The 25,130-nt window shown below is 40.3% G+C and overlaps 1 protein-coding gene across 1 annotated transcript; it reads left to right on the top strand.

Annotated features, from left to right (window-relative positions):
• The first annotated feature begins 1,556 nt into the window (after nt 1–1,556).
• Nucleotides 1,557–23,543, top strand: LOC117501520 (cyclic AMP-responsive element-binding protein 5-like). The gene is made up of 9 exons (XM_034160410.1): nt 1,557–1,579; nt 5,134–5,221; nt 6,511–6,755; nt 13,070–13,200; nt 13,444–13,508; nt 18,899–19,252; nt 19,334–19,603; nt 19,678–19,786; nt 21,429–23,543. The coding sequence occupies exons 1-9, from the start codon at nt 1,557–1,559 to the stop codon at nt 21,524–21,526; spliced, it is 1,383 nt and encodes a 460-aa protein (XP_034016301.1). The 3' UTR covers nt 21,527–23,543.
• Nucleotides 23,544–25,130: the final 1,587 nt, after the last annotated feature.

Raw genomic sequence — 25,130 nt, forward strand, 5'->3', positions numbered from 1 at the left:
GTTTTTTAAGGGGTTTACAGAACAAAGTGGGATGTCTTTTTAGGCATGTATTATATTCCTATATTTCTTTTTGTCTTTTTACTTGTATGTACAGTATTCCAGTGTTGAAATAAAGAGATATTTTCTTGTAATCTGAACTGTAATTGGTTTTATTTATTTTGTTACACATGTAAAATTAAATCTGCGTGCTCACAAACCCCCATGGATAATCCACTCAGTCTCACTGGGATTGATTGACAGCTGTTCTTTGTGTCCAGCTGCAGGAGGAAGTCCTGGCCCTCATCTGCAGGCCGTCCAACACCACAGCATCTCCACGTCCTCGACTGCAGGAGGCGACACGAGGCACGATGCCTAGTGTGGACCTTTATCTTGTAGAGGAGGGACTGAGTGGCATAATAGACTGAAATAGTGTCCTCACAGAACTGCTTTAAGGCACAGATCTGTGTCTCTTTTATATTGTGCACAGACTAAAGATGAAACTGGACGGCTGAAATTATAAATTCAAGTGTGTGCCCAATTTTATCATCTGTTCTTCCTTGAGTTGGGAAAGAAACAGTCACATATGGAGAAATACCCCGAGGTTTATTTTCATATGTACAAAAAAAACTAGATCTAAAAAGCTTTTTTCTTTCTTTCTTGAAAATTTCACTGGAATCTTAGTGTCTAGATAATTTGCCTTGCCTCTGTTGATAGCAACATTATTTGTCCAAACCAACTTTTCAGTAGCACCCCATGGTCGGGGTCGACAGCTCTAGTATCCCATAAAGGACAAGACAGCACAGGTTTTCCATACAGCCAGTCGCCTCAGCGAGTGGTTCCACTGATGACTTCCTCTCGATTCTCAACTTAAAGTCTTGATCATCTGGGAAATCACCTGCCATGGTGACCAAAACAAACAAACAAACAAAAAATATCTGTAACCTTCTCGGAGTGAATGCTATGGGCCTGCTGCCATCAATAAGGATGACACAGGGATCAAAATTCAAAAATCATGTTGAAATGTACACATGATTCAAATTACAGGGCGTACTGGGGGGTTTGACCCCCCCAAATTAAGACTTCTTACCTGTAATTGTGAATATTACGATGTATTTCCCATATTCATGCCTGGAAGAATATTTTAATACAATTTCAGACACCCGTAAGGTGGATCATATAATTTCTTAACAATGGTTAAACATGTTGTCTGTCGGTCTCACTCCTACTATTGCAATGGCTCATTTAAATCTTTGGTCCAGTGCGCGGTGAAAGACAAAAGATACTGTTGTAGATTAATGAAAGTAGCTAACTAGCTTGTTCAATACACTTTATATTACTTTCGGAGGTTCTAAGATTGTGTCAAGTGTCTACGGATAAAAGCTAACATTAGCTACTTTCTAATGTTTCCTCTCAAGTTACAGTTTAGCTGGACTAGCATTAGCTAGCTAAAGCTTACATTTATCCCACCCAGCATTAGTTAACTATTAAGGACCCATTGATGCATAATTTGCACTCTGTACCACAATATTTGTCTAGAAATATGAATTCTGAAAAGGTATAATGTTTACAAAGAGAAAATGGTGACAAAGGCTAATTTCAGGTTGGTAAAAGCGATGTGAATTATTGGTTAATAGGATTTATAAAATCAAATAGTTTTGATTGTTTTGAATGCATGGCCACCAAAGCAAACAGAACACAAAGGTCAACATCTACTGTATAGAGTATTTGCCACATGATGTGATAACACGTGGTGCAAACTATTCCTTTTATAAATCCTGTTGCATTATTCAATAAGTTGCAGAATTTTATAGCAAAATTGGAGCAACTTTCTTTTTTGACGACTCTGGTAAGTGAACTTGACTTTTGTCATCATTTTGCTCTTTTTCTCCATAAATTAATAAATCCATATGACCAGACAATAATTGGTATGCTTTTTTAAAACATGCTTGGAGCTTTTTATTTTGATTGCTACATAATCTTTAATTGACCCCTATGTAGGTTCAACTGGCACACTGGGAAGATTACCACAATTTTTTGTGTTGGGCTTTGGTATACTGTGACTGGATTGTGTCATTTTGTCACCTTAGGTGATACGGATTCAGTCAAAATTATCTGTGAGCCCATGGACTGCATTGCCTACTGCACACCAACTATGCAGTCATATTGTCAAAGCACATGAATATCATAACTTTTGCTTTTATACCTTGCACTAATTTTTAAAAAAATGTAGATATGGAGCAGCTGCACCTGAAAACTCATCTTATTGCAATAGAGGTGCACTGTTATTTAAACAGCGCTGTATTTTCTATTGGAAAATCTGAAAAAGAAAGAAAAATTTTAAAAGATTTCAAATTTCACCGTGTTTTAAGTCAAACACACCTCAATTATAAAAAATAACAACAACAACAATAAAACACATTCAAACATGTCTGTGTTGTATTTCTTGTGAGGCATTTTTGTGCAAGTGTGTGTTCTACATTTAATGTCTCACTTTAATTTTACACTTTTATTTAGACACATTATGGTCTGCGCTACCATCTGCCGCCATCTAGTGGTGATGTTAGTGCTTAGCAATAACGTGAGCTAAAATATAATCATTGCCTGCTTTGTTTTTTTTTATCAAATTAAAGATGAATATTTCTCTTCAAGATCATTTAATGCAAGCTGTGAAACAGTGATTTTGAGGTTCAGAACACTGAGAATTAACCACATGTGTAATGTGTCAATTTTATTCTGGTAAACACCTCCGATTCTGTCCAAATAAGTATGCAGATTTTTTTTTGTGTGTTTTCTGTTTTTGTAACAGAGTCAGTCCCTGTGTGGGAGGCACTCCACCCTGTCTACTAAAAAAAAAAAAGAAAAAAAACGGGGGGGGGGGGGGGGGGGCGCTACATAAATGGTGCCAGACACGCACAAGAATGGATGCAGGCAATCTCCACCTTCTTTTCTCATCACACTTGAATCCATAAGTACAACCCCTGGCAAAAATTATGGAATCACCGGCCTCAGAGGATGTTCATTCTGTTGTTTAATTTTGTAGAAAAAAAGCAGATCACAGACATGACACAAAACTAAGTCATTTCAAATGGCAACTTTCTGGCTTTAAGAAACTATACGAAATCAAGAAAAAAGATTGTGGCAGTCAGTAACGGTTACTTTTTAGACCAAGCAGAGGAAAAAAATATGGACTCACTCAATTCTGAGGAATAATTATGGAATCACCCTGTAAATTTCCATTCCCAAAACTAACACCTGCATCAATCACATCTGCTCGTTGACATTAACTCTATGTCATGACATTGACCTATGTGTCTTTTTGCAAGGAATGTTTTCACAGTTTTTGCTCTATGGCAGATGCATTATCTTCTTGAAAAATGATTTCATCATCCTTAAACATCAGAAAAGTGTCCAAAATATCAACGTAAACTTGTGCATTTATTGATGATGTAATGACAGCCATCTCCCCAGTGCCCTTTACCTGACATGCAGCCCCATATCATCAATGACTGTGGAAATTTACATGTTCTGTTCAGGCAGGTCATCATTAAAAAAAATCTCATTGGAACGGCACCAAACAAAAGTTCCAGCATCATCACCTTGCCCAATGCAGATTCGAGATTCCTCACTGAATATGACTTTCATCCAGTCCATCCACAGTCCACGATTGCTTTTCTTTAGCCCATTGTAACCTTGTTTTTTCTGTTTAGGTGTTAATGATGGCTTTCGTTTAGCTTTTCTGTATGTAAATCCCATTTCCTTTAGGCGGTTTCTTACAGTTCAGTCACAGACGTTGACTCCAGTTTCCTCGCATTCGTCCTCATTTGTTTTGTTGTACATTTTCGATTTTGAGACATATTGCTTTAAGTTTTCTGTCTTGACGCTTTGATGTCTTCCTTGGTCTACCAGTATGTTTGCCTTTAACAACCTTCCCATGTTGTTTGTATTTTGGTCCAGAGTTTAGACACAGCTGACTGTGAACAACCAACATCTTTTGCAACATTGCGTGATGATTTACCCTCTTTTAAGAGTTTGATAATCCTCTCCTTTGTTTCAACTGACATCTCTCGTAGTTGGAGCCATGATTCATGTCAGTCCACTTGGTGCAACCGCTCTCCAAGGTGTGATCATTCCTTTTTAGATGCAGGACTAACAAGCAGATGTGATTTGATGCAGGTGTTAGTTTTGGGGATGAAATTTACAGGGTGATTCCCTAATTTATTCCTCAGAATTGAGTGAGTCCATATTTTTTTACTCTGCTTGGTCTAAAAAAGTAACCGTTACTGACTGCCACAATCTTTTTTTTCTTGATTTCTTATAGTGTTTCTTAAAGCCAGAAAGTTGCCATTTGAAATGACTTTAGTTTTGTGTCATGTCTGTGATCTGCTTTTTTCTACAAAATTAAACAACTGAATGAACATCCTCCGAGGCCGGTGATTCCATAATTTTTGCCAGGGGTTGTATTAGAACAGTGACACAATTTTTTTTGTCATTTTGCCTTTACACGCCCACCATGGAGTTGAAATCAAACAACTGAGATATGCCTGGTTTAATTCAAGGTGTTTAGCAAAAATATCACATTAACCATTTATAAATTACACATTTTTATAAACTATTCATGCAATTGGACAAACTAGATATGAGGATTATTGCTAATACGAATCATCATGTTTCCATTTTCTTGAGATATCAGGGAGTGAATGCATGAACACTTCCAAGTCTCTGAATATAAACGAGACTGAATTTCCATCAATCACAACGAAATGCAAACATTTTGGTGCTTCATGGTAAATCTGTCTGGAGTGTTTATGCAAGGAGAAAGACTCATGTGGGAAACCACCAAGTCACCCATGACAGCTCTGAAAGAGTATAAGTTTCTGTGGCTGTGACTGGAGAAAGTGTAACTTCTCTGTGTTGCATTACCACTTATACCCCAGCACGGTGGAGTGGCACAGAGAAGGATTTCCTGAAAAAGAAGACATGAGGTTTCAACTACAGTTTAGAGGAAGAAACGTAGTGCAGCAGATATCAGAATATTTACAGGGGAATCTTTCAAATGGTGAAATACGCACCAAATTCACCACAAATACTCCTTAGACATTACTCTTGTTAAAAAAAAAAAAAAAAACCCTGATTGGCCACTTGAATTTTCACCAGGCAATCAGGTAAGGGTCAACTGAAGAATTACACGGGGTCAAAATTAAAAGGCGCTCCGGCAGAAGAGGAGGAAAAGAGCAAACAGGAGGTAGAACAATAAAAGTTCTCCCACTGTCTGAAAGCAACACCCCCGAGAATTAAGGAAGAATGCATCCTCACTGCTGCAAGATGTTTGCTTGTGAGGGTGTGGTGTTTGCTTGTGTTTTTGAGCGACACTGGCGTGTGAAGCAGATAAAAGCGGTCAGACGGCTGCAGATATCTGACCTGCTGTAGGAAAAAACACACCGGCCGATTGCATTCTGCCCTATAAATAAAACAGCTAGGCATCCAGCCCACCTAAAGGAGCATGTGCATGTGCAGCCGCATCCTCTAGTGCAGCAGATAAGAGAATATTTAGAGCAGAATCCTACAAATGGTGATACAAGCATAAAAAAATAAATGGCCACTTTAATTTTCAATCGGCCGTCAGGTTTGGGTCAATTGAAGATTTACATAGGGGTCAAAATTAAAAGATGTTGCAGTCATATTGAAAATGGTACCACATTATTTGTCTGATCATAAAGATTCCAAAAAGGTATACTTTGGACTATCTGTGACTGAATGTTATGGAGTTATGAGGTAAAAACAGCAAGAATGGTGACAAAGGTCATGTTTCCATTTCTACAGGGGTCAAAAGTTAAAGTTGTTCCAATTTTGGTAAAAAGTGATGCAAATTATTAGTTGAGTTAATAGGGTTTTAAAAAGCAATAGTTTGGACCATGTACCATGCTTTGTTATCACATTATGGTGTAACATATGTTACATGTCATAGAATCCAATGGATGTTGACCTTGTTTGACCTTTGCTTTGGAGACCAAGCATTCAACACTGTCAAAACTATTCCATTTATTAATCCGATTAGCTCAACCAATAATTTGCATCAGTTTTTACCAAAATTGGAGCAACTTTAACTTTTGACCCCTGTACAACCTGAAATTGACCTTTGTCACCATTCTTGCTGTTTTTACCCCATAACTCCATAACATTCAGTCACAGATAGTCCAAACTATACTATATCTTTATGATCAGACAAATAATGTGGTATACCTTTCAATATGATTGGAGCATTTGTAAATTTTGACCCCTGTGTAATTCTTCATTGACCCCAACTTGGCCGCTTATTGAACAATCAAGTGGATAGTCTGCTTTTTAAAAAGAGGAATGTCTAAGGTGTATTTGTGCCAAATTTGGTGCTTCTGTCACCATTTTAAGGATTGTTTCAGTTATCTGCTGCACTGCTCAAGCAGAGCACACACACATGCACATGTACAGGCACATGAGCTGCATGCATGATGCCGCTGTGCAAGTGCAAAATGGTTCTCCTGCTTCTCCCCACAGACACTTTCCCACAATGGGCCATCCTGCTTGAACCAGCACCATCTCAAACCCCAGCTTCAGCTCCAGCCTCAGCACACACATCCCCAACCACCGCTGCACCATCCCCAAACCCAACCCCTGCAGCACCCCCAGTCCCACGGCCCCGTGATGGGCCCGAGCTGCAGTCTGGCCGTGCAGCAAACTCTGTCCTCTTCCCAGTCTGGATCGGTCATCACTCAAGCGCCTTCAACCCTGACTCATGCAGGGTGAGTACAGACATACATGTGCATCTACAACTCAGTGGAGAAATGTTACGACAGTGATGGTTTTTGCTATTTTTGCCTCTGTGTGTACTTGTAGTGCAGACTTTCAGCTTTAATTCAAGGGGTTTAACAAAAAACACCCATCGCTTTAACATTTAAGAACTGTATAGACAGTGTCTCCATTTCCCACACCCCTATAACTGGACAAATTAAATGTGCAGATTATTTTAGTGTATCATCACTCTTACATCCAGTTCTCTTTTGGCAGGTAAGTAGGTAACAGGAAAAGCTGTCTGGAGTCACCAGTAACTGGGCAAGAAGGAGACTAGTGAGGAAAGCCACCAAGACATCCAGACAGTGCTGACAGAATTATCAACTGTGGATGTGATTGGAGAAACCGTTCATCATGCAACTTTTCTCTGTTGCACCACAGCTTTTAAGAGAATCCTTCTCTGTGCCACCTCACCATGAAGCTGTGACCAGTGGTGGCATCACTGCTAGAGAATCCTATAACGCCTTCAGAGTTTTCCGGATGTATTGGTGGCTTCCCTCACTCATCTCTTTTTGCGTAGTCATGCACTTTTTAAGAACTGGCTGCTCTCAACAGATATACCATAGAGTGTCATACTGTTTGTACAGTTTCTTTAAGCTGTAGTTCATGTGTCCATCTCCTGTCTCGTCTAAAGAAAAGTGGCTGCAAAAGTTCTAACAGGGACTGACTGTGCATACAAATGACTAGAATTCTAGATATTAGTCTCAGGAGGAGGAGGAGTAACAGGAAGACAGAGGACGGGAAAGAGAGGAACAGTAATAGCCAGTAAACCAGGAGCGAGCAGTATTTCTGGTATTTATATTGTGTATTTATTTTTTGCAAATTGTTTTTTACTTTCTCTTTTGATATTCTGTGTGCTTCTTACCCTGTGTGCTGCTATACAGTGCTGCTGGAACCTCAATTTCCCTGAGGAAGTCTTCCCAAGGGATTAATAAATTCTGTCTAATCTAATCTAATCTAATCTAATCTAATTCCAAAATGAAATTAACGCCCTTACAATCACATCTTGACTGTGGTATTTTGACTCCATTGTGACAGTGTACAGAGGCAAAAAAAAAAAGGTTGTCCAAAGACTTATGGACCAAACAGTACATCCATAATTCATCCATCATTCTTGCACAGATGAATATTGCCCATTATTGCGGTAGTGTCCCTCTTCCATGCCCAGCCCCACCCGTCCTGTTTTGGCGGTACCGTTAACTCATTCTATCTGGCACGCACCAGCCATTTCCAAATGCATAATTTATCATTGCAGTAATAAACTGAGAGAAAGACGAGGGGAAAAAAATGGAGCAAAACATAAATTCATGGGGAGAACAAAGCAATAAGAGAGAATGTAGGACTGACACCCAAACCCACTCAGAGCCACAGAAAACTATTCCCACCCAGACACCCGTCTGCCCCCTTCTGTTAAATCTCACTCAGAACCAGACGGGAGTCTCGCCGAAGTCGCTGCGCGACGTGCACAGCCCTCTTGTTATCACCCAGTTCCTGAGACAGATTAGATGTGTTCCTGTTTTTCATCAGGTCAGCTTCTTGCAGTTGCTCCCCCTCTTCCTGATGTTTTAACTCTGGCTTTGGGAAACTCAGCAGACATCTGTTTATTTCATTATGCACATATAGTGTGGAAGCAGTTCTGATTTTTAACCAAGGCCATCAAATATGGCCATCAGGTATTGTGAAGGCTTTGCATCCGTCCGTCCTTCGGTCCGTCAGTCTGTCTGTCCTCAGCATAAATCCAGTCCTATTACTGCCAGAGTCTCCAAATTCACAGGGAACATTCTTGGGACACAGACCTTGGACAAGTTCCAAGATGGCCAACCTTTACCTATTTTAAGAGGTTAAAAAGTCACATTCTGATTTAGTGCAGCGGATAAGAGAATATTTAGAGGAGAATCCTGCAAATGGTGATAAAAGCATCAAAATCGGCAGAAATACTCCTCAGACGATTGGCCACTTGAATTTTCAATCAGTGGTCAGGTAGGGGTCAATTGAAGAATTACACAGAGGTCAGTATTAAAAGATGCTCCAATCATATTGAAAAATATTCCACATTATTTGCCTGATCATAAAGATTCCAAAAAGGTATAGTTTGAACTATCTGTGACTGAATTCCATGGAGTTACGGGATAAAAACAGCAAGAATGGTGACAAAGGTCAGTGTCATTTTGTACAGGGGTCAAAAAGTTGCTCCAATTTTGGTAAAATGTGATGCAAATTACTAGTTGAGTTAACACGGTTCTAAAAAAGGAATAGGAATAGTGATACCATGTATCTCTTATTTATCACATTACGGGGTAACAAATGTCACATGTCATAGAATCCAATAGACGTAGACCTTGTTTGAGCTTTACTTTGGAGACCAAGCATTCAACACTGTCAACACTATTCCATTTATTAATCCTATTAGCTCAACCAATAATTTGCATCACTTTTTACCAAAATTGAAGCAACTTTAACTTTTGCACAAAATGACACTGACCTTTGTCACCATTCTTGCTGTTTTTATCCTGTAACTCCATAGAATTCAGAGACAGATAGTTCAAACTATACCTTTTTGGAATCTTTATGATCAGGTAAATAATGTGGAATATTTTTCAATATGATTGGAGCATCTTTTAATTTTGACCTCTGTATAATTCTTCAATTGACCCCTACCTGACCACCGATTGAAAAGTCAAGTGGCCAATGGGTTTTTGCAAAAGAAGAGCGTCTAAGGAGTATTTCTGCCAAATTTGATGCTTTTATCACCATTTGCATGATTGTTTCACTTATTTGCTGCACTAATTTAATCTGTACCGTTTTTTTGTTTTGAGTGGTGGAGGTGACATCCAATCAGAGCGGCACAGTGACGTTAGCGGCAGGTATCGCTAAAAATGCTTCATTTATGTGTTAACATGTTTTGTCATATATTCTGTAAAAGCTAGCGAGTAATAAACACTTCTAAAACTGAAAAATGTGTTTTTGTAACCTCATAACACCTCTAAAGTGATTTACAAGACAATTAGCGGATGTTAGCACAGTGATGTCATAGGCTGGTAGCTAGCTGCAAACTTTGTTTCATTTGCGAGCAAATATAACCTCTTTGTCATATATTATGTAAAATCTAGCAAGAAATCAACACTTCTAAAACTGAAAAAGGTGTTTTTGTAACCTGATAACACCTCTAAAGTGATTTAGAAGACATTTAGTGGATGTTAGCGTGGTAACGTCACAGGCTGGTAGCTAGCTGCAAACTCTGTTTTATTTGTGTATAAATATAACCTCTTTGTCATATATTATGTAAAAGCTCTCGAGAAATAAACAATTCTAAAACTGAAAATGCTGTTTTTGGAACCTAATAAAACCTCTGAAGTGATTTACAAGACATTTCGCGGATGTTAGCGTGGTGACATCACAGGCTGGTAGCCAGCTACAAACTCTGTTTCATTTGTGTGTAAATACAACCTTTTTGTCATATATTATGTAAAAGCTAGTGAGAAATAAACACTTCTAAAACTGAAAATGCTGTTTTTGTAACCTGATAACACCTCTAGACTGATTTACAAGACATTATGCAGACGTAAGCATGCACGCTAACTTCCGCTAACTCAAAGCTAACTTCCACTCTTGTCAAAAGCTCATAAACGTAAATATTGTTTGTGATTGATTGATAGAGGGGCTTTTAGCATTGCATTATATTTGTAACATTCAGGCTCACACGTAAGCCATTTGATATAATAATAGTAATAATAAAACGTTGTGTTGTTATAAAGTTATATATTTGATACTTTTCTAAAATAGTAATATTGCAGTCAACAGCAGGTGCAAAGATCATCATGAGAATAGCATCACTATTTTTGTGTAGATTACATTTAGAACATTTGCATATGTCAGAATTTTTTTGTCTGCACTGGGAAAAATGACGCTTCCTCACTCCCTGATTATGTCCCTTTTAAGGCTATAAAATTTTAAAGTCCTTCTATTCGGGGTAGCTATTACCCAATAGAAATTGAAAATCAATTTTAATGACTATATTAGTACGGTGAGCCTTGAATCAATCTAAATGTACTATTAACCCGTCATTGGAGCCATTTTAATGAGATAAATCAATTGATTTGTTTCATTCACAGGAAAGTAAAAAAAAAGTCAATATGTCTGATAGCAGTACACGGTATAACCAGATAAATGTACCTGTTTTAACTTTATCTGTGCTTGACTGACTGATTGATATAAGCCTTACATCATTACTCTACCTCTGCTGGTTGTGGAGATATGTCACATTATATTTTTGACAACCTTCACCTTGACTTTTTACTGAGCTTCTCTAAACATTAATGCTCAAGGAAAACTTACCTAAGGAATAGTCCTAATAAATTTGGTGAAAATCTGCTCGCCGGTTTCCCAGTTATAGCGTTTTGTACGGACACATCCATCCATCATTTTCTATACCCGTTTACTCCAGTTAAGTATGACGGGGGGTTGGAGCCGACTCCAGCAGTCATAGGGCGTGAGGTGCGATACGCCCCGGACAGGACTCCGCTCTATCGCAGGGCTGTACAGAGACCCACACTCACAAATTTCACTTCATGTAATACTAAAGAGGACTCAAAACATCTTCTTTTACTTTGACATTGAGTTTTAACAAAATAAAACAGTCCTCATGCTTCTGTTTGCTGCTTGCTGTATATTGACGAACAGTTTCATGAATCTTTGTCAAACCTCTGCAGTTGATTAGTTGATGAGTCAAGTTACCATAAGTAATTTGGTGACATAATAAACTCCAAACATCTGTCCAGGACCAGACGACATGGCAGGACAGCAGGGAGCGAGCTAACAGTCAGTCACGGTGCCGTAAATCAGTGCCAGCTGTATCCAGACATGTTAGTCAGTGAAACCAGCTAAGTGTTGCTAATGGGCCGTGGATCGGCTGTCTGACTGTTTCCTTTGGTGTTTACCACTGGTTTCCCTAGCGACCTAGTCTCAGAGCGTCTGGCTTTTGGCCCGCTAGAACTGTTGTGGTTACGTTAGGAAATGCTGTTTTGGTTTGTCTGTGCTTGTTGTATGTTAATTGAGCAGCAATGCTCCAGATTCACTCGTGACATTACTGATGACCTCAACCGCGGCCGTGGGGGCCCATGGGCCGCCCAACTGGCTGAGAGCCAGGGGTTAGGTCAGCACATGGCACACCAGGATTCAACATCCTCCGCTGGATAACTAATTTACTCAACATATTAGAGATTCCCATGGTCTCCCCCCTTTCCTTTTCATCTTGTATGTTTGTTTTGACTGCCTGAAGGGTGAATGTACGTCGTGGTGATTTGTAGGTTGTTGTTCTCAAATTTCAAAGTGTCTAATGGGGGGGGTTCTGACACCTCGTTGAGGTATTCTAGGCCCTATACTATACCCGATCATTGAATTTAAGAGGAAGAAGTCCAATATAGGCCCTGATGCCCGTTGGTGCCTGTGCTTATCTCCGGATTCCGTACCATCAAGTGTCTGAGAGTGTACAGCGTCCTCTGTACGGGACGCCAGTTTGATGCACATTACTTCCCCAGCCAAGGCTGGTTCCCATGTACAGCTGGGTGGATTAAGTGTCTTGTCCAAGGACATAGACAGGTAGCATGAGTGGGATTCAAACCTAGCTCTACATATTGGCAGGGCAGCTAGTTAATTTAGGAGGATTCTAATGAAATTGCCATTGCTGTGTAACGTAATCAGACAGTCTCGGGGAGGAGGGGGAGCACTTGCCGAGTTTGCCTACCCTTTTGCAAGATCCCTGCCTGCTACCCATATGAGTTGGGCCATGAGCCAATCAACCCAACCCCAAATTGACCTTTTTACAAATGCCCAGTGATCTGAGTCTTGCCTTTCTTTGCTCGGCAGCAAGCTAGTTGCACGGGGCCTCGTTGGGTTGTACATGGCTGATCATTGGATTTAAAGGCATTCTTATGAAATTGTTGTTGCTATGGACTATGTAAGCTCATGTAATGAAACTTTTTTTTTTGCTTTTATCTTCGGGTCCTACACAATTGCCTACTTTGCTTACCCTATTGCAACACTCCTACCACCAATTCAAGCTCAGCCATGATTCTGCCAGTCCTTTCATCCAATCCCAGTTTGACTTTTTTTTGTTTTTTTATCATGCCCATCCATCTGAGTCTCACCTTTCTTTGCCGTTAAGACCCAGCTATAAATGTATCGACTCTGAACCAGGATTAGTGAAACTTCAGCTATGGATAGCTCTCTGGCACTGACCTGCCCCTCTCTCTGTGGCTGACCACAGGCCAGTTCCTGGACCGCTGTCCTCCCTCCTCCACATGCAGAACAGACATAGACATCCGCTACCAGCCTCCTTGCCTGGAACCCTGCCAGATCCCGCCATGCAAGGAGCATCTGCTCAGCACATGTTCGTAAGTGTGGGGCACCGGTTTTGTATTCGCATTCACACGTTCACACACAGACACAGATATGATTTATAGATGGAGGTATACTGGCCAGAGTGGTCAAGAGCCCAAGTTAGAAATACTTAACACTAACAGAATCATCCCCCTCCCACCTGACAAGGAATTAATCAAACTGTGGATGGATGTGACCATGTGGAAAACCCTTCATAATGAAAGTTTTTTTTTTGTCTTTTTTTTTCTTGTGCAGATAGAGAGCAGATGCCTTGTATAATGGGAATACCAGCCCCCATCCACAACCTCTCCTGTTCCTCGCCTCAGGTACTGACCAATCCGGATCAAGCGCTGATGATATTTTCCTGTTTCTACGGATCATTCCGTCTTCTTCTGAAATTAATACTGAGCCTTGTAATTCTTATAATTTTCACACCAGCCTGCAGTAATGCATGCTGAAGTATTGTTTCCAGTCCTGTGTCCTTCCAAGTGGAACACAAGAGATTTGATCCCATTTGGATCACGATTGGTGGAATGATTGACGGTCAGTCAAGGAAAAAGTTAGTTTGATTTTTGAAAGGTCAGTTAAAAGTCAAGGTCATAGGCCAAGGTCAAAATCTGGACCCAATACTTATACATGAGTATATTGAGAAAGGCTCGTCCATGGAATTGGCTAGGATTAAATGCTAATATAAAGTTATATGTCACCTTTCTATCTTACCCAGCGATGATGCTCCAAATGGCTTGAGCTAATAGGATTAATAAATGAAATAGTTTTGACAGTGTTGAATGCTTGGTCTCCACAGTAAAGGTCAAACAAGGTCAATGTCTACTGAAATATGTTGCCCCGTAACGTGATAACTAAGCATGATACATGGTCCAAACTGGTCCTTTTTGTAACCCTGTTAACTCAACTAATAATTTGCATCACTTTTTACCAAAATTGGAGCAACTTTAATTTTTGACCCTTGTACAAACTGAAATTGACCTTTGTCACCATTCTTGCTGTTTTTACCCCATAACTCCATAACATTCAGTCGCAGGTAGTCCAAACTATACCTTTTTGGAATCTTTATGATCAGGCAAATACTGTGGTGTAGTTTTCAACTTGATTGGAGCATTTTAAAATTTTGACCCATGTGTAATTCTTCGACCTATTGAAAATTCAAGTGGCCAACCATTTTTTTTTAAAAAGAGGAATGCCTAAGAAGTATTTGTGCCAAATTTGATGCTTGTATCACCATTTGCAGGATTCCGCTCTAAATATTCTATTATCTGCTGCACTGATACGTTTGGTAGAAATTGGCTCAAGAACTTTGGACGAGTAGTGGAGTAAACTAAGACACATAAACAAACATTTCTCAAGTATGATTGTGTCACCGTCCAGTTATTTATGGACCTGACTGTAAGTAGTCACTGCAGTGTTAGTTTAAGTGTGTAAAATTTAATATGAAAATTTACAGATTATCTTGAATTAAACTTTTGATGACAGAATGAAAGATTTAGTTGCATGCTGAATGAAGTGCTCCCATGATACCAATAAAATAAAACATTTACATTATCCACAAGATGAGGATTCTTGGCCATATAAGATCGGAAGGTGAAGCCTCGTCAGATGTTTTATTTTGAAGTTCCCAGTACAAACACACATCTCTGCACAGAGTTGAGTAAAGCGCCTTTGTTGCACAGTAAGGCCGTAGTCATCTGAAGCAGAAACGTTCACACAGTTTGTGTCTTCATTCAGTCAGAAATATCAACCTGGTGTGTCATCCGGGCAGAGGAGATCCATTACGTAATCACAGGTCCCAGCATCAGAAGGATCCATTGTAGTAAGGAGAGGAGAAATGCTCGTGTCTCGTCCTGTTTGCTGCGCGTACTTGTATGACTAGCAGATAAAGTTGGCAGGGGCCACATGGTGACCTCATCCCTTGGCACTCGCTACACTCGCTCCCATTTTTTTTCTCTCTCAACGCTGAATGATTCTGGGGAAAAAAAGGTTGCTCTCTTAAAGAAATATTAACAGGGAAACAGATAGCAATATTGCCAGGGAGGGAAGTGGGGGCAGTTGTGGGGAGGATGATGTCATGCTCCAAACATGACCTCTCCTTCTTCTCTACTGAGCGGAGGAGAAAGGTGAGACAGGGTTTAATTTAGCTCTTACAGATTGTTTAGTCAGATGATATACTGGAATGATAAAGTGTGAAGGTACCACGCTGCGCCTGGCAGCATTTATTACATTTATTACCCCACTCATCTACACTTGTCTTCACCATCATGGACAATTAGAAGGAAATAGTTTTGGCAGCGGTTATTTATTGAACCCAATAATTATAAAACCTATTCTTCCTTCGAAGGAGGACGCACGGAGAAGATTGGCTCCTCGGGATAAATGAGGCTTATTTGACTGGAGGTTGTGTATTGTTAGGGGGCTTATTGGCTGTTACTATATTAGGTGGTGCCGGGAAACAGGTTGGAAAAGGTTCATGCACGATCACAAGCTCCAAGTGCTAAGTTCATCATCGTGCTAAACGTGGCCTCTTAAGCTTGTAGAGAACACGGTGGCACTAACAGACAACATTTAATAGAAATTTGAAATGTGGCAATTGGTGGCGTTTTAAGTGTAGATATATAGTCCCCAGGATAAGGTTTTGTTTTCAAGAATCAGGATGTGTTAAAGAAGTCTTATTAAACTCTTTTCAGCAAGCAAATCGAAACCAACAGCTATTTTAAGATAAGATAATATAAGATCAACTTTATTGATCCCAAAGGAACATTATTTTGCCAGAAACAGTGAAACAGTAACAGTAAACAGTGAACAATAGTTTGTTTTTTTTAGACATTGCACAAGAATTTCAACAATATTGCACATTGGATGCCAGTATGGCATGTGGGGGGTGTTGTCCCGGATGCTGAGCAGTTTCCTCAACATCCTCCTCTCTGACACCTCCGCCACAGACTCTAGCTCAACCCCCAGGACCGAGCCAGCTCTCCTGATAAAAAAAAGACAAAGTTTGCACTCAAAAAGTTCCTCGACCTACTTACCAGATGTTGAGAACATTTCCAGGAATGGCCCCATAATTGGTCTTCTCAGACGCTGTGTCTCCACTGCCAGTGAAGACCCACCGCGCTAATGCAGATACAGTACATGTTCAGTGACATTAAACAACTAATGCTAACAGTGGCTAGCAAGCAGATTTTAATGTTAAATGCAAGGCAACATAAAAGCATGCTTCCTAGCTGTCCCAAGAATCCAATGTAGCGCACTAGTCAGAACGCAAAAGCAGAAGAACTGTCTGCTTTTTTAATTTGGCTCTCCGTTAGCTTGCTAACGTCATTTCGGGCTAGTAATGCCAACTCTTAAAAATCTGTCTTTCATGAATTACCTACTTGAGTCTGGATTTTATCTAGTGTTCTCCACTGCAAAGTCCATGGTTGAAGCAAGCAGCAAGCCTTTTTTCCCCACGTTGGCATGGTGCATTGGTGTGTGTGGTCCAGCAATGCATCCGCTGGTTTTGTGGTCTGATCTACTTTTGTTGTTGTGGTCTTTCAGATGGTTGCAGTCCTGCTTCAATTAAAAAAAAAATCTCTCAGCACTGTGTGTTTAATTCTGAGGGTTTTCCAGGTGTGCTGATGTGATCATGTACATTTTCTCATTTCGACTCCAGAACTTGAGTCCGAGCAGGACTTTGGTCTTTGAGAAGAAAGACAACAATGTCTTTACCTTCTTGTTGGTCCATCTGTCACCTCTGATGTCCTGTTGTGTTTTTCTGCTCACTTTTATAACTGGCACTTGTTTGTTGTCATCTTCTCCTATGTGAGTTCAACTATTCAGCGTTGAGCTCCACCCAATGATTTTTCATGGTCGCTCAGAAGTACCTAACCTGGAACAGGGACTTATCTTGCCACGAAAAAAAAAGGCTCCAAAAATCAAATCGCCTTTCAGGTGTAGTTCCTGCGGTCAAGACAAGGGCAAAATGATCAAACCATTAAAATATCCTATGGGTACCTGCAGTGGAAACTGAGCTTTTGACACTAAATATAGGTGTAGGACCATCCACCAAGGTAAACCCAATGTTTCATCCAAAAATAGCCATCGATCTCCCCCACCCAGGTGATACTTGTGTTTCCCCTTGACCTTTTCTAGTCCCTGCACTCCTCAGCAAAGGCACTTGTGTTGTTCTTTCCCTGGGTATACAGTTGTATGCCTGGGTGGTGCTCCAACTATTCAAGCAAAAAGACATGAACAAAAGTTACTGACCTCTCTGAGTTTGCCTTGCTGACACTCCCCAAAGCTTTGACAATCTTAGGTAGTCATATTGTGAAAGTTAGTGTACACAGGTAATAACAAAACCTGAATAGTGTCATAACTTACATTCTGTCACAATACCTTCGCTATGCCTCCTCTGGGTCTCCATTAATAAAATCTTATTCGAGATACAGTCTTTTCCAACAATGCCCAAGTATTTTCCAAAGATCACAGCATCATCTGCAAAGTTAAGGTCGATGAGCTTTTCTTCACAAAGAGAAAGTACCCAGGTCATTGGACTTCACTATAAGCCAGAACACATCCTTCGTGAACTGTTCAGTTCACTTGGTGTTATTCAGAGACTCCACCTTCACTCCCTGTAACTATAAGTTGGCCACTATATCCAGTAACTTAGCTGAGCTCCTGCAAAGTCTCATGGTGTTCTTCAGTGCAACCAGGGATTACATTTGATAAGTACCTGCAGAGCTAACTTGTCGGGTGTGAACCTAAACTGCTCTCATTGCTGAGCAGCAAGCAGCTGGCACTTGATTCTCTTAGGGCCCCTTTACACATAGTATGAATGTGGCTGAATTCCACACAAAGCAGGAATCGTATGCAATAAGTGTAAAATCGGAGCTGCCTCCAATGCCTCGTAGACCTGTTGCTACAACTATTTGCGCACACCAGTGGCTGAAAGACAGAGTGTGCGCTGTGCGTGCCCATTCAATCCCTCTCGCAGCAGGTGTCGGCTAAATTCCAGGTGACACACATGAACATCTAACACCGCTCACATGGCACTTAGAAAATGTGTGGCCATTCACGCTGTTAGCACAAAAACAGTCAGCAGATGATCACTTTCAAGCTGGATGTGAAATTTGTCTAAGTGCCCCCACAAGTGTGGCGTTGCAAAACAGCAACGCACATGTGGCGTGCCAGAGTGTCAGCTCCCCCCCACAACACGTGCCGTGCATGTGAATCGCACATGTGTTGCGCCCCCCCCATCTGCAACACATGTGACGTGTTGGGGGGAGTGCATTCGTATGAACTGCTGATATGGATGTACAGATGGGGAGTGGACAGGCACGTCAGAGTGCACACAGCACAGCGAGCCGCCTCGTTCACGCCTGCCTGACCATGTGTCCCTCCCGACGTCAGCTCAGTGTTTTCGTGGTTCGGTCGTACGAGCTGTTTTGCCGTGATTCGCCCTGATTTGTACTTATTCGTACTATGTGTGAAGGGGCCCTTCAGAATACCTCTTGCAGTTCTTACCAAGCACAGATTGCTGATTCTGGGATATTTTTACTGACAGAATCACTATAAGAATTTGTCAAAGGCTCTATTTAAGGTACAAACCAGCAGAAATACAGGTTGTGTAGGAGTGCAATTCTTAATAATTTGGACATTATAGCTCTAGTGGAGAACAGCTGTCATTTAAATATATATATATGTGTGTGTTTCGATCTCCACTCAGAGATCCAAACAAGTGATGGGTCCCAATTACCAAAACCACCACTCAGGAATGGTCACCCTCGGAAACCCCATGGCATCCATGGGTCACATCATGGACATGATGTCACAACGCCACCAGGCACCTCCATTGCAACACCACCATCATGCCCATCACCATCATCATTCACAGCTTCCAGCTCCTCCTCTTACATACCAGCACCAATGCCATGCTCCACCTCCACAAAACCTTGGAAACACCCACAACCACCCACTTCACCAGTCCGGGAATGCACCGCATGCTCAGGCCCACCAATCACCCCCGACTCACCTGCACCAGGGGTCACCACCTGCACTGCCCCTGTCTGTTCCGGCGCAGGTACAATATGCCACTTCTGGACTGTTTATTTCCTGACTGACTTCATTACGTGACATGACTTTACCTCCCTTTTGTTCGCAGGTATCACCGGTAGCACAACAGATCCAGTCCTCACAGCCGCCAAACTCGCAGCATGCAGTTCAACCAGGTGGGGGCTGCAGCGGTGGCGGAGGAGGAGGCAGTGGCAGCCGTCGCAGGAGAACAGCAGAGCAGGACCCTGATGAACGACGGCAGAAGTTTCTGGAACGTAACCGGGCCGCAGCAACCCGCTGTCGGCAGAAGAGGAAACTATGGGTGTCATCGCTGGAGAAGAAAGCCGAAGAGTTGACGCACACCAACCTGCAGCTCCAGGTGAGAATTCCTCTGTAGACAAGACGTACAAACTCGTACATGTCAAGGATACTAACATCTCGGTATGTTTTCAGAACGAGGTGACATCTTTGAGGTCGGAGGTGGGTCAGTTGAAGCAGATTCTGCTGACCCACAAGGACTGTCCCGTGACTGCCCGGCAGAGAGAGTCACAGGGGTACCCCAGTGAGTAACAGCTCCTACCCTGAACCCCTCTCTTGAAATGTCCTCAGCTTTTCCTGACGCAACTACTCTTCATCCACCACTGAGGATCTAATTCAACTACATTATCCCTTATCCCTATCTTTATGTAAGGAGAAAAGCCATAGTCCCTTTCCCCCTAGTTATACCAGCCCTCAGTACACACACGGACCATATACCACAAACACAACCCTTCTTTTAGCGCTACAACCTTCAGTTATTTCATGCACTTTGAGTACAATGGAGAGCCAATTGGGAATAAGGCTGCACTCTAAACCTTCCTTATTTTAAGGATCCCCCCCAACATATTATGTTTTATACCGTATTGGCAGTGGTGGGCACAGCTAACCAAACGTTAGCTTTGATAACCGCTAATTCACAAACTGAAAAGTTAATTGTGATAACGCTAAAGTAATACATTGCCAAGACATTTATCTTAAGCTACTGCTAACTGATAACCACCTTTCATTATATGAATTTAGACTTGTTTTTTTTAGCTCTAAAACTATGAAAAAGAGACCAAAAGAGCTGAAATTTAATATGCTGAAGCATCAACATGGAGATTCCCAAAAATGTTTAGCATGCCAAGATGAGATGATGATGATGATCTAGATGTACATATATAAGTAAATGAACAAACTAAATTAAGCAGTGGGTTTCATTCAACATACAGTTCATTGACAACAACAACAACAAAACACAGCTGGAAAATAATTTTAGTTATCTAATTGTTGAATTTAGCATAGCTTAAGCTGCTCAGTGAGATGCTTGTTGCCTTCATGCGATGTGTCAAATTTGGCTTTTTGGATTAGTGTGTAAGCTAGCTCCAACAGGAACAAATACATGATTTTAAGGTTTACAAACATTTTTGACCAGTAAACTTTACTGAAACTAATGTTACTTGACTTAAAGTTTGCAGAAATAGATTTAGAGATAGCTAACTGGTCTGCTAATGGCTTTCAAAATTAGCTGAATAGGTCATCCACTACTGAAAAAGTTAGCTTTGCTAATTAGCTGTTATATGATTAGCCGAGCTGTGCCCACCACTTGGCCTGAATATAACACAGCCCTGATTATAAGATGAGCCCATATTTTTCAGATACATTTTCAGGAAAAAAACAAAACAAAACAAAAACCCTACAACAACAAAACTTGTCTTATATTTGGGTGAATACGGTAATTAACCTGACCTTAACAAATTTCTTATTGGAAATAATGCAAAGTGCAATGCAATTGTACAAGGTGTGATTTCACCTTGCTTTAAGTTAACCCAGAACAAAACTTGCACTCCAGTGAGCCTCAGATTAATGTTCAGTTTGACTGTACTGAAAATGGTGCACCTTGCGGCTTTAATAAAAGCAGCCGTCCTGTTTTTTAAGGGGTTTACAGAACAAAGTGGGATGTCTTTTTAGGCATGTATTATATATTCCTATATTTCTTTTTGTCTTTTTACTTGTATGTACAGTATTCCAGTGTTGAAATAAAGAGATATTTTCTTGTAATCTGAACTGTAATTGGTTTTATTTATTTTGTTACACATGTAAAATTAAATCTGCGTGCTCACAAACCCCCATGGATAATCCACTCAGTCTCACTGGGATTGATTGACAGCTGTCTTTGTGTCCAGCTGCAGGAGGAAGTCCTGGCCCTCATCTGCAGGCCGTCCAACACCACAGCATCTCCACGTCCTCGACTGCAGGAGGCGACACGAGGCACGATGCCTAGTGTGGACCTTTATCTTGTAGAGGAGGGACTGAGTGGCATAATAGACTGAAATAGTGTCCTCACAGAACTGCTTTAAGGCACAGATCTGTGTCTCTTTTATATTGTGCACAGACTAAAGATGAAACTGGACGGCTGAAATTATAAATTCAAGTGTGTGCCCAATTTTATCATCTGTTCTTCCTTGAGTTGGGAAAGAAACAGTCACATATGGAGAAATACCCCGAGGTTTATTTTCATATGTACAAAAAAAACTAGATCTAAAAAGCTTTTTTCTTTCTTTCTTGAAAATTTCACTGGAATCTTAGTGTCTAGATAATTTGCCTTGCCTCTGTTGATAGCAACATTATTTGTCCAAACCAACTTTTCAGTAGCACCCCAGGTCGGGGTCGACAGCTCTAGTATCCCATAAAGGACAAGACAGCACAGGTTTTCCATACAGCCAGTCGCCTCAGCGAGTGGTTCCACTGATGACTTCCTCTCGATTCTCAACTTAAAGTCTTGATCATCTGGGAAATCACCTGCCATGGTGACCAAAACAAACAAACAAACAAAAAATATCTGTAACCTTCTCGGAGTGAATGCTATGGCCTGCTGCCATCAATAAGGATGACACAGGGATCAAAATTCAAAAATCATGTTGAAATGTACACATGATTCAAATTACAGGGCGTACTGGGGGGTTTGACCCCCCCAAATTAAGACTTCTTACCTGTAATTGTGAATATTACGATGTATTTCCCATATTCATGCCTGGAAGAATATTTTAATACAATTTCAGACACCCGTAAGGTGGATCATATAATTTCTTAACAATGGTTAAACATGTTGTCTGTCGGTCTCACTCCTACTATTGCAATGGCTCATTTAAATCTTTGGTCCAGTGCGCGGTGAAAGACAAAGGATACTGTTGTAGATTAATGAAAGTAGCTAACTAGCTTGTTCAATACACTTTATATTACTTTCGGAGGTTCTAAGATTGTGTCAAGTGTCTACGGATAAAAGCTAACATTAGCTACTTTCTAATGTTTCCTCTCAAGTTACAGTTTAGCTGACTAGCATTAGCTAGCTAAAGCTTACATTTATCCCACCCAGCATTAGTTAACTATTAAGGACCCATTGATGCATAATTTGCACTCTGTACCACAATATTTGTCTAGAAATATGAATTCTGAAAAGGTATAATGTTTACAAAGAGAAAATGGTGACAAAGGCTAATTTCAGGTTGGTAAAAAGCGATGTGAATTATTGGTTAATAGGATTTATAAAATCAAATAGTTTTGATTGTTTTGAATGCATGGCCACCAAAGCAAACAGAACACAAAGTCAACATCTACTGTATAGAGTATTTTGCCACATGATGTGATAACACGTGGTGCAAACTATTCCTTTTATAAATCCTGTTGCATTATTCAATAAGTTGCAGAATTTTATAGCAAAATTGGAGCAACTTTCTTTTTTGACGACTCTGGTAAGTGAACTTGACTTTTGTCATCATTTTTGCTCTTTTTCTCCATAAATTAATAAATCCATATGACCAGACAAATAATTTGGTATGCTTTTTTAAAACATGCTTGGAGCTTTTTAAAATTTTGATTGCTACATAATCTTTAATTGACCCCTATGTAGGTTCAACTGGCACACTGGGAAGATTACCACAATTTTTTGTGTTGGGCTTTGGTATACTGTGACTGGATTGTGTCATTTTGTCACCTTAGGTGATACGGATTCAGTCAAAATTATCTGTGAGCCCATGGACTGCATTGCCTACTGCACACCAACTATGCAGTCATATTGTCAAAGCACATGAATATCATAACTTTTTGCTTTTATACCTTGCACTAATTTTTAAAAAAATGTAGATATGGAGCAGCTGCACCTGAAAACTCATCTTATTGCAATAGAGGTGCACTGTTATTTAAACAGCGCTGTATTTTCTATTGGAAAATCTGAAAAAGAAAGAAAAATTTTAAAAGATTTCAAATTTCACCGTGTTTTAAGTCAAACACACCTCAATTATAAAAAATAACAACAACAACAATAAAACACATTCAAACATGTCTGTGTTGTATTTCTTGTGAGGCATTTTTGTGCAAGTGTGTGTTCTACATTTAATGTCTCACTTTAATTTTTACACTTTTATTTAGACACATTATGGTCTGCGCTACCATCTGCCGCCATCTAGTGGTGATGTTAGTGCTTAGCAATAACGTGAGCTAAAATATAATCATTGCCTGCTTTGTTTTTTTTTATCAAATTAAAGATGAATATTTCTCTTCAAGATCATTTAATGCAAGCTGTGAAACAGTGATTTTGAGGTTCAGAACACTGAGAATTAACCCACATGTGTAATGTGTCAATTTTATTCTGGTAAACACCTCCGATTCTGTCCAAATAAGTATGCAGATTTTTTTTTGTGTGTTTTCTGTTTTTGTAACAGAGTCAGTCCCTGTGTGGGAGGCACTCCACCCTGTCTACTAAAAAAAAAAAGAAAAAAACGGGGGGGGGGGGGGGGGGGCGCTACATAAATGGTGCCAGACACGCACAAGAATGGATGCAGGCAATCTCCACCTTCTTTTCTCATCACACTTGAATCCATAAGTACAACCCCTGGCAAAAATTATGGAATCACCGGCCTCAGAGGATGTTCATTCTGTTGTTTAATTTTGTAGAAAAAAAGCAGATCACAGACATGACACAAAACTAAAGTCATTTCAAATGGCAACTTTCTGGCTTTAAGAAACTATACGAAATCAAGAAAAAAAGATTGTGGCAGTCAGTAACGGTTACTTTTTTAGACCAAGCAGAGGAAAAAAATATGGACTCACTCAATTCTGAGGAATAAATTATGGAATCACCCTGTAAATTTCCATTCCCAAAACTAACACCTGCATCAAATCACATCTGCTCGTTGACATTAACTCTATGTCATGACATTGACCCTATGTGTCTTTTTGCAAGGAATGTTTTCACAGTTTTTGCTCTATGGCAAGATGCATTATCTTCTTGAAAAATGATTTCATCATCCTTAAACATCAGAAAAGTGTCCAAAATATCAACGTAAACTTGTGCATTTATTGATGATGTAATGACAGCCATCTCCCCAGTGCCTTTACCTGACATGCAGCCCCATATCATCAATGACTGTGGAAATTTACATGTTCTGTTCAGGCAGTCATCATTAAAAAAAATCTCATTGGAACGGCACCAAACAAAAGTTCCAGCATCATCACCTTGCCCAATGCAGATTCGAGATTCATCACTGAATATGACTTTCATCCAGTCATCCACAGTCCACGATTGCTTTTCTTTAGCCCATTGTAACCTTGTTTTTTCTGTTTAGGTGTTAATGATGGCTTTCGTTTAGCTTTTCTGTATGTAAATCCCATTTCCTTTAGGCGGTTTCTTACAGTTCAGTCACAGACGTTGACTCCAGTTTCCTCGCATTCGTTCCTCATTTGTTTTGTTGTACATTTTTCGATTTTTGAGACATATTGCTTTAAGTTTTCTGTCTTGACGCTTTGATGTCTTCCTTGGTCTACCAGTATGTTTGCCTTTAACAACCTTCCCATGTTGTTTGTATTTGGTCCAGAGTTTAGACACAGCT

The sequence above is a fragment of the Thalassophryne amazonica genome, chromosome 20 (genome assembly GCF_902500255.1).
Source record: "Thalassophryne amazonica chromosome 20, fThaAma1.1, whole genome shotgun sequence".
In the NCBI taxonomy this organism is placed as follows: domain Eukaryota; kingdom Metazoa; phylum Chordata; class Actinopteri; order Batrachoidiformes; family Batrachoididae; genus Thalassophryne; species Thalassophryne amazonica.